General features: G+C 44.7%; 1 protein-coding gene across 5 annotated transcripts in view; it reads right to left on the bottom strand.

Moving 5' to 3' along the window:
- The window catches only part of REXO1 (RNA exonuclease 1 homolog), a 28,790-nt gene extending 25,575 nt beyond the window's left edge, over positions 1–3,215 (bottom strand). For 2 of the 5 annotated variants that reach the window (XR_012803515.1, XM_075611552.1), the window contains exon 1: positions 2,903–3,214. Coding sequence is in view for 3 of the 5 variants with exons in the window: in XM_075611552.1 (XP_075467667.1) it covers positions 2,903–3,101 (199 nt within the window). In the remaining 2 variants the exon portion in view is untranslated. Of the gene's footprint in view, positions 1–63; positions 1,333–2,902 lie in introns of those variants that run through there. The other 3 variants (XR_012803514.1, XM_075611550.1, XM_075611551.1) reach the window with 3 other exon arrangements.
- Between the last annotated feature and the right edge of the window lie 8,005 nt (positions 3,216–11,220).

Genomic DNA, 11,220 nt, shown 5'->3' on the forward strand with positions numbered 1-11,220 from the left:
ACATGTCACACTGTATAATGAATATCCAGCCCCCATCATGAAAAGGGGTATCAGTTACTTTACCTTGTTGCCCTGTAAGCATGAAATGAGTACATTTGCCCCAGCGTTTTTCCATATGCCTGCTGCCTCTGTGCTCACACCATTAGGTCTGTGCTGGGTTAGGCGGACACAGCCCTTGCTGCCATGTGCAGATAACAGGCAGCCAGCACTGACTGCACTCACAGCTGGTACAATCCCACTGTCCCAGGGAAACTTAACCCCTTGGAAACCGGGCAACCAGAATCGAGAGCTTAAAGCACAGCACTGTCACTTAGCCAGATACACAGGGATCCCAAAGAGGAGAGACTCACCCGCATACCAGTCCCATTTTTATAGGCGCACTTGCGACTGTAGTTTGGAAAACATACTGTGTCACCCCTTAACAAAACTTTTAATGGTCTGTAATGTTATCATGTAGGATTGTAGGGCCCCGGAAAAGCATGTTCCTAAGGTTTAGTTTCTGTGGGATGGAACAAGATGGCTTCTATATGCTTAATTGGGAAATAATGGTTGGAATTCAATATCGATAATCTTTACGCAGAAATCACAAAAAGATTTAATTGTTGTGTCTAATAAGTCAATGACTGGGATTGGCCATTTAAAGGGAAAGTCTACTCTTGGACAAAAGCAAACGGAGGGTAGGGGCATAAAAAACGTAAATAGAACCACAAATCATTTAGAAATATATATTTTTCCCCTTAAAGGAGCTGTTCCTCCCAGTTACCACACGCACAATTTTTAAAAAAAAAATACATGAATACAGAGCACAGGGTCTACAGAGCTGAACTGTGTTAATTTCAGCTCCAGGGACCACCTGCTTCGTGTGATACCAAGGGGTTTCATCCCCAGCATTACACGGGTCAATAGGAAGTTACGACAGATGCGGCTTCCTATTGGACCGCGTGACATGAGAGATTTTAAACCTCCATTTTATTTCCCCTGAATGGGAGGCAGTTTACTAGGCAAGTATCTTGGTAACAAACGGGGTCCCATGAGCTGAAATTAACCGCTCTGCTCCGGGACTCCCTATACATGCGAAAAAACAAACACAAGCGCAGGAGGAACTACACCTGTAAACAAAAAGACGAGTGTTTTTTTTTATTGTTAAAACAATGTTTATCTAAGGTCTTTTCGTGATCAGACTGTTTGTCAGTCCTTAAAACCAAAGAATAAATGGATCTTCTGCCTGTGTCTTTTGTTTGCAAAGTAATTATGAAGCCATCATTAGCCAAACTGATAAACAGAAGTGCCAGTAGTTCATATACTTGAATTCAGTGTTCCTGAACAAAAGCCAACACATTTATTCTTCACAAAATATAAAAGAAGTCAAACACTTACTTTACGGGGGATAAAATCCTCTCTAATGAAGCAGATTGCACTGTTAATGTTTTGACACGCTATGTGGGACTGGCCCTTTAACACCTGTCCTGATATCACAGCAAGCCAGATACCGCTGCTTTCAGATTCATTTTCTATGAGGAAGGGAAGCTGCAGCTTTACAGAGACCCTCAACCTTATTATACAGGGAGGGGTGTCTTTCTGTTCCTTAACCCTTTCAGTCAGCGGCCCTCTGGCAGAATCTCTGCACGTTTCAGTCATACCTTTCCAAGGTTGCACATCCTAAATAATTGCCCTAATTATCAAGGTCAGACGCATTAAACACCAAGTTATCCCTGTGTGTCACTAGGTCACCTAAATTCCTGCCGGTGCATTGTAATTATATGTGTATATCAGTAACTCACAGGCTCTTTCCACCTGTACAGTGCTTTTGTTGGCAAGCTTGTGGTGCCATAATAACCACAACCAGAAATTATACATCTGGACACCACGGCTGCCTCGTTCCTACAAATATACATCAGAGCCCAATGTCTGGGGTTGTGGGAGGGTGACATGTCAATGTATACACTTTGGGAGACATTTAGACCTTTACAAGCTTGCCAATTAACTGACTAAGGCTGCGCTTATAGTGACGTTGACGCAACGTAGCGGCAAAACAAACGTATTGCTGCCGTCGCATGCACTTATAGTAAAGCGACGCGTCGGCTTGGTTGCGATCGCTGAAAGTCGTCAATTTGATTTTTTTAGCGACTGCAGTGTGACGTCACCGTCGCTATAAGCGCAGCCTAAGGTAGCTAGCCATTATTCACTGAACCCCCACTAAATAAAGCAGCCCCAATAAAGCAGCTCCCATATGTAATAACATGCCCCAGACATTTAATATGGAAGCCACACATAAATAAGGCATCCTCCCATTTACCAAGGCAGCCCCACATGTAAATAATGTGCCTAATAATGTGCATGTAATAAAGCAGCACACAAAAAAATAAAGTTCTCCTCTAAGAGAGCCCCTAATAAATAAGACATTGTACCATTTAATAAGGCAGCCCCTCGACATAAAATAAGGCAGGACCTCAATGCATACAAATCCCCCACTAATTAAAGACTGCTATATTTAATAGTGCATACCATATATGTTATATGGTTGGCGCTGTTAAATAAGGCAACAGCCCACATTTAAGACAATATCATACTTAATATTGTACCACATTTAATATGGCAGGCCCTAATAAATTAGGTATTGCCCCATTAAGGCAGCCATATTTAATAATGCATCCCATACACTTAATAGGGAAGAATCCTACAAAAGAAGGCATCACCGCAATAAGACAGTCCCAATATTTAACAGTGTACCAAACATTTTTTATTATGGGAGACCCTGATAAAGACAGACCCAAACGTCATAACACAACTCTTGCATTTAATATGGCAGCCGGTACGGCGCCATATTTCATGTGTCCACACTTAATAAAGCAGCCCTCTCTCCCCCATTATTAGGCCTCAGTCAGTCCAGGGCGGTGTTTACCTGCCCCGCTCAGGGCCTCTCCGCCTCCTCCGGTGCCGCTGCTCCCGGCCGCTCTCCCTTTGCCCCCGGCCCGGCCCCCGGAGCCGCCACCCCCGTGTCTAAAGTGACAATACGGACGCCGACAGCGCTCTCCCCCGGCTGGGCCCTGCTCCCCGAACGGGCACTCGATTCCCCGGAAAAACTCGGTGCTCTTCAGCATCCTGCTCCCGGGGCCTGACCTCCCGTTTCGCTCCCTACACCCCCTTCACCGGGACAATAACACCGCCGCCATCTTGGACATTTGATGCGCAGGGGGCGGGGTCTTAGCCGGTCCTCATACAGGCTGGTGACGTAGCTGAGGTGCCCTCAGAGCGCCTGATCTGCAGCGCATTACCTAGCAATCACTCCGCAGGACCGTACGCCGTCTCCATAGCAACGAACCTAACCTCCCCTACCGGTTGCCACGGAAACAGGCAGAAGACTTCAGCGGAGTAACTAGGCCACAGTGTTATAAATTAGGAGAATTATTATCACTTAGATTGTTGACTGGTCGGGACAACATTTCCTAATGTTTTATTTCTGATGTGCTTATTCCTATGATGTCTCCTATTATTGTCACTTGTATTGCTGCTGTAAAGCGCCATGAGCAAAAAGAATATACATACATTAATTAATTAATGAATATATATATTATTGTAGCCAGGACTGGTTTCTGGCTACCAGTCTGCTGCCTCCTGGCAATAAGCCCTGGTAAGAGCAGGCTGCCAGGAGTTATCATGGGGTTTCCCCACTCACAGTAGCTTCTTGATTGACAGGGGAGGTGGTGCGACTAGGCCTGTGTGTGTCCAATCAGGGACTCAGACCTGGTACCTACTTCCCTTGTACTTAAGGAGCTGTACGGCTAAATTTAGTCAGTGCCTCGATCTCCTTGAGAGAGGCTGGTCTATCCATAACAATTGTGCAGGGCTCTGCCAATCTGTATTCTAGGGGAGTGGATGGGAGACTATATCCCTTACTCCACCAGGGAGTAAGGGAAGAGCAAGGACTGCTTCAGGGCCCCTTGGACTGGAGTGGAGGTCCACGGTACATCCTGAGGGTGAAGCCCAAAGAAGTGATCTCTGATGTGTATGCTGTACCAACTGAGTGTGCTGTCAGAGTAAAGTGATCATGTTCAAAGATATCTTCATGTCTGAGACTACAATCTATCAGGGGGAGGGGAACTAAATTCTCCTGCAGGGATTGTCCCCACATCCCTGGGGCCTGCAAGAGATGGAGACGGAGTCACCATGAGAAAAAATTGGTTACTACCCCAGAAGCCTGTCCTGTTCGCCTCCACAACAACGCGGGAGACTCAGATCTACTGTGAAACAGCAGGTATGCACCACACCACACTGTGTAATGGCAGAATCTCCCAGAGATGGGGGGGAAACACTGTTACATTTGGAGGTGCTGCTGAGATCAGCAGTAGGCTTTCAGCTAAGCAGAACTGGAAGATATGAGCTATTCCAGTGAGAATGCCAGAGAAGGAGGGAGGCTAGGTGTAGTGTCCAAGGGAATTCTTGCGTACCATAACCGGGGCTCAACTTCCCCGCCAGGGAGCTACAGCCTGTGCTGACCTGAAGGGCAAACTGTGCTGAAGCAGAGGGCTATTGCTGTTCGGAGTCACCCTACGGTCTGATGTTGCTCAGGACATCTGGCGGGGATCTAGACACCAACAAAGGGCTTAGCCCGAAACGCGTCAGAGTGGGTGGTTGCTCCTTTGTTGGTGTCTCCCCTAGTCGCTCAATAAAGTAGTGTTTTAACCTATGGTGTGCTGGTTCCTGTATTTTGGCCCTGCGCTGTGCTCCACTTTCCTCCCCAGAGGCTGTTCTTTTCCTGGTGCACTCAGGTAGTTCCAGTGTCTGGGTTAAGATTGCCCAGGGGGGGGAGGAGTGCAGGTGGGCTGCAGGGAGGTAAGCAGCAAGAGTCATCAGCAGGGGCTGAGGTGCTGGGCCTAGGGGAGGCTAGGCAGGGAGACACTGTGGAGAAGGGGGAGATAGGAGGTCAGTGGGGTGTCAGGCAGCTGGCAGAAGCTAGGGATGGGCTAGGTAGGCAGGAGGTCCCTTGTTCTGACTGGCCAGAAGTGACCCCCCTGACGGATTCCCCAGGGTTCCTAGAGGAGGGGCTGTGGGTAGATAGGCAGCCAGGAAGGAGAGTCAAGGGTATAGCGGAGCAGCTACAGGGGGGGGGGCACAGGGCCAGGGCAGGTAGAGTCCCTACAGGATAGTGAAATAGCTCTTTCCCAGACTTGGTTGACAGGACAGCGATGGTCTGTGCTTGATAGCTGGTCTCTCGCTGGTGCAGAGACATGCCAGTCTCTGGGCAGTATGCAGCCTGGTCTGCAGAGAGGCCCCTTCAACAGGGACTTGGTTCACCAGACACGGGGTGGGGGGCAGAGGGAGGCAAAGGAGAATGCCCGGCGGCCACGGTGGAGCCCTGCTCAGCAGGATCTGGACTTCACTATCCACTGTGGCCAGGACAATGTACTGGACTATGCCGGAGGACAATTTTGCCAGGCAAACCCCTCAGGACTTATTGAGTACTTAAAGGGCGCCAATGGTGTCCCAGTGCCAGGGAAGGCAGCTGGGGCACCAGGCACCCATTGAGCAGGGGAGGTGTCATGATAGAGAGGATTTGGCCCGGGATTAAAGGGGTTACACCCCATTTGGCCACCCTCTACTCTCACCTGGGACGCAAGGGGTTAACTGGACTGAGGTCCAGTAATGTGTTTTTTACCTTGCTTCAGTATCCAAATGTTTATCCCCCTGTATAAATGTATTGTGTTATCCTGGTGTTTGCACTCACACACACACTAGGGTTGATGCGGGAGGGAAGGGGTTAATGTTAATTTAGTGATTATAGACCTTTGTTCCCTTTTCCCGCCTTTTCAGGCTCCATTTTGCAGCCGTCCATAGGTCGCCATTGAGCCTCCATGCTTTCTAATAGCAGAAGTAGCGGTTTTGGACCTGTTTTCCAGCGACGACCAGCAGGTGGCGTCCGAGAGGAGGAGCGGCGGTTTCCCATTGTAAGTCAATGGGCTCATTGACTTCAATGGAGATTCCTCAACGCCGGCCTCGAGAAACAGGTTGGCAGCCATCCAAACCGCAGACCGCAAAAGCGGATACAATGTCTTTGAAGAGTTTAATCACTTCAGTCAAGTTCAAAGACAATTGGCGTGGGAATCTTAAGTTCTAGGGCCCCTGGGAATAAAGTTCTTCTTGTCCCTAGCTCCTAGGAACCCCCACACACAATCCACACTGGGTCCAGGAATGAGAGACCCCCGTAAGGGGTCGAGCGGAGGAGGGTCGCGCCATTGACTTCAATGGTGGAGCGGCGTTCCCATTGAATCTAATGGCGGTGTGCGCCATGCATTGTCTATGGCGGCGCCGGCCATTGATTCCATTGGGGAAAAGCCGCGTGGCGTAAAAACGACTAAGTGTAAAATAATAAAAAGTGTAAGTCCATATCTCCAGTTCTGGAATGACCAGGGGGATGGGATTTGGGTGGCATGTAGCCCAGGTTCCGGCTTTAATGCATGACCCTTCCCAGCCCCCTCCGACCAGCCAGACGGAGTGTGGACGAATGTAAAGATTGGTGTTTTTTCTCATAGACTTCAATAGTGGCAATTTCTCCATTGAAAGTCTATGGCGGGAAACTCCATTGACTACAACGGCGGAGTTGCTCCATTGAAACCCATGGCGGCAGAGCCCGTTGTTTTCAATGGGGATTTAGTGAAAAGCTGAGATTTCTTTTTAGCGGAGATTTTTATAATAAAATATGAAACGGTTTATGTGGTATTTGTATAACTCCGGTTCCGAAGGTCGCAGCGGGCTGAATCTTGGACCCTATAGTGTACCACTTCCGGCATTAAGGTCTGGAAAGCTTGGACCCGCTGGACCTACCAGAACCGGGTATTTTAATATGTGTAGGTATTAAAGTGTATCTGGGATTTTGGATCTGCTCTGAAAAATGCAGACTCCATCTGCTATGCTAAATAGGGCAGGAAGGGCATCCTGAGGAATTCGCATAGCCCGGTGATCAAAAGCTAACTGTCCTGATTGTTTATACTAAGGGCAGGAACAAAGGGACTGAATGTTTTTAAGTGTCGGTCTTCACACTTACAAGGGAAGCCAAAATCTCCTTCAAAGAGATTTTTCTAGCCAGCTCGGCGCCTTGGTTGTAAGAGAGGGGGTTGAAATGGTATTTAAACCAGAGTTAGCCCTTACTCAAATGTCTTCATGCATGGTCTTCATGATCTTCATGTATTGTCGTGATGTCTACATCTGAACCTGAATTATTGAAGAAATGGCCCATCCTGTATCCTGATGGCTTTCTTGTCCTAAGCTTTAAGTAAGTGCTATATTTTGTCTGTTATTTGTATATCTCGTGTGTTCACCTTTTTCAAGGAATAAATTATATTTTATCATATCTAAGCCTCATCCAGTTCAACCAAGTTATATTTTTGTTGTGTATTATTAATAGCCTGTCACAAAGTTACCGTCACAGGCATCATAATGTTTATTTCCTTCCATCCATTGCCGTTTAATTCAAGATAAGATCTTGTTTGCCTTTGCAGTTACTACATGTCTTTGGGCACTATTGCTAAGCCCGCTCTCTACAAGCACTCCTAAATCCTTCTCCATCAAGGATTCTCCCAATTTATCACCATTTAATTTGTAAGATGCCTGTAAGAGATGGGTGCAGAGGTAAATTTAATGGAGACTGATTAGGGTGAAATTAAATCCCGGCTTTATTGCGCCTGTTCCTTTAACAAGGTGAAACATACAAAAACAAACAAAATAAAAGCTTACTCCACTTTGGAGAATAACTGAATTGTCTGTCTGCAAGCCATCCTGTGCTATGTGTATTTTTAGTTGTAGTCTTTAGTCTAGTCTTAATTAAATTAACTTACACTAACACTTTGGTATGACAAGACCCTGTTGAAAAAAACATCTGTGTTAATATGCCTCACATGTGCTAATTAAGGTGGTTGGGCTGAAATAAATTCTGTCAGGTGACTTTTTAGGCCTTTATAAGAGCAACCAGAGCGGCTCTAGCTGTGAAAGCAGGCCAAGATTCAAAGTGGCACAGTTTTAAGGGGCATGGTCGAGTTTAACAGGGAGTTAAACAAGGGGACTACAGAACACCTACGGGCCCTCAATCCTGGATGTGAACTACGCTGGAAAGGTGGACATTTTCTATCCCAGACTACACATCTCAGCACTAAACTACTGCTGCCATGATGCTGCTACTATTTATATTTGCTCTGACCTCGCTTCTTTTCAAAATACACATTTCTTTCTACCAGCCCCATGTCTCCAACTCTATTCATATATCTCCATCTTCTTTACCCCTCAATAAAAAACACCCACACAAATCCTCTATTCACACTCTCTATCTACTCCTTCCTGCTGCTGGGGATCTCCTCTAAGCCTGAAGCCAGACATACACACCTGATCTCACCTACGCCCCCCTGCCATCTCTTCCCCTTTAAATGGTGTTAACCTTTTCATTTAAAACTTAAAACTTGCCCCACAAATCAAGCATCCCAATAGCCTGCACTCATAGCTATTGTCCCACAGTCACTTATACCACCCATTGTGGCCAAGCACACCCATCTACAGCACTTATTCCCTCACCTGCTGTCTCTGTAAATTTCCCCTCAAACCTTAGATTGTAAGCTCTTCGGGACAGGGATTTCCTTTCCCATTGTCTGATTTTTGCTGCACTTATTGTATTTTTAAAATTCCCTGTACTGTATTCTTTGTGAAGCGCTGAGTACACTTTTGGCGCTATATAAATAAAGACATACAATACAATACTCCAGCCCTTTCTAACTGGGTGGGTAGTTAAGCTGGTTACCACCCTAAATAAATATATATATATATACACACACACAACAGTCCAACAAGAAAGTCTCTTATCTGTTTCTGTTGTAGCTGTAGGGGAAGGCCTCTCTGTTCTCCTGGGTCAGCATCCTCGTGTGCTATAGCACTCTCTGTGTCCAGGTATAGAGGTCTTGTCCACTTGTCTTGCTGTCAGCATACAGTCCTTTTATGTGCATCAAGACATATTTTCCTCAGGTCAGCCCAGTTGTGGGCTAAGGAAATCTCTGCAATCCTCCTCTTTATGTCAGCCCAAATGTGAGCTAAGGAATCTCTCCTGTTTTTCACATCAGACTTTTCTAAAAGTCCTAATCAGCCAGCAGAGTCTGGTTGATTGCCTGTGTGCAATTAACCAGCACACTGCTGGATTTAGAGGCAGTTTCTCTTAAACTGTGATAAGTCCGTTACAACACCTACTATTGATATTGATTCTTCCCTTGCCCACAGAGACAAATAATTTGGTTAATACCACTGCTTTTTCCTTATCTCCAATAATTTGCCTGTCCATCTCACACTGAAAGGGTCCTATATTTTCTTTTCTAATTTATTTTTGTTATCAAGGTACTTAAAGGACTTTTTAGGGCTGATCTTACTTTCTATTGCAATCCTTTTTTCATTATCCATTTTTTTCTAATTTGATTGCCCTTTTGCCATTTTTGTTACATTCCTTATAATTCTGATATGATGTCTCCGTCCCTTCTGACTTCAGGAATCTAAACGCCTGCCTCTTCTTTTCCATTTCCTCCCCTACCTGCTTACAGTACTTAGCCACATTGGTTTTGACGTATTTATTTTATATTTACTACACTGATAAGTGTGCTTTTCTAACAATGTTTAAAGACTGCCCATTTATCTTCTACATTTTCCCTTCACAAACATCATCCCAATGTATTCCTTATACTGTAGATTAGTCCTCAGTTTATTAACATCTGCCTTTCTAAAGTTTAAGGTCTTTGTTGAACCCAAGAAATCTGTTTTTTATCATTTATTTCAAATGAGACCATGTTATGATCACTGTTACCCAAATGTTCCAGGACTTGAATATTTGTTATTACTTCTACATGGTTTGATATTACCTAATCCAGTATTGCCCCTCTCTGGGTTGGTTCCTCAATAATTTGGGTCATGTAATTGTCTTTAAGCACCCCCAAAAACCTGTTTCCTTTTGTTGTAATCTCATTGCCTCAGTCAATATCTGGATAATTAAAATCACCCATTATGCAAACATGACCTAGTTTTGATGCCTTCTCCATTTGCAAAAGTATTTTCGCTTCTTCCATTTGATAGGTTATTTGGTGGTTTATAACATATCCCTACAAACATTTTCTTTGCACTTTTACCTCCGCTGCTAATTTCTATCCACAAGGTCTCTACATTTTCATCATTCCCTTCATAAACATTGTCCCTTATAATAGAGTTTAGATCCGGTTTAACATATAAACATACTCCGCCTGCTCTTCTATTTGCTCGATCCTTCCGAAAAAGGGAATAACCCTCTAAATTAACTGTCCAGTCATGAGTTTCATCCCACCATGTTTCAGTAATGCCTATGATATCACACTGCTCCCTTGTAGCTATTAGTTCACGCTCACCCATTTTATCTGTCAGGCTTCTTGCATTAGCAAGCATGCATTTAAGGGTTTTTTTCATTCTGTACTGTATTATCTTATCTTCTCCTGCCTTTCTATGCCAATTGGGTTTAGTCTTTAGAAGTTTTCTAGTATTATCTGTATTTACCATGGATATCTTCGTGCTTGTCAAACTTCCACTTGCCCCCATTCTTCCTCCATGACCCCTTGCTATTTCCCCATCCCCATCTATTCTATTTAGTTTATCTGTTTCTTGTCCCTCTCCCCTCCATCTTAATTTAAAATCTCTTATGTTATTTTATTGATCTGTATGTTATTATATTACTCTGCGTGTTATTTTATAGCTCTGCTATTATTACAGGGGGTGTGTATCGCTCTACATGTTATAACTCTCCCCATGTTTTTATATTGCTGGTATCATGTCCTAGCATGTTATCTTATTGCACTGCATGTAATTGTAATTATCTGTATGTTATTATACTGCTTTGCATATTATTATATTACTCTTCATGTTATTATATAGCATGTTATTATACAAATCTACATGTTATTATATCACTCTGCATAGTATCATATCACACTACATATTATTATATCACACTGCATGTTATTATATCGCTCTGCAGTGCACGGCTCGCCCTGTCAACGACTGTGGTTAACATAAATGCATACAAAATATTAGCCCTGTCTTACCGCCTTGATTATAACAGGTAGTAACACTTGTAAGTAACCCAACTGACGATAATCTATTACATTTCCGATCTGCCCTCTCCCAGTAAGACAATGCCCATGGATCTGTCACCTACCCTCTTCACCCAATCATGAC

Source organism: Ascaphus truei, chromosome 8 (genome assembly GCF_040206685.1).
Source record: "Ascaphus truei isolate aAscTru1 chromosome 8, aAscTru1.hap1, whole genome shotgun sequence".
NCBI classification, from domain to species: Eukaryota; Metazoa; Chordata; class Amphibia; order Anura; family Ascaphidae; genus Ascaphus; species Ascaphus truei.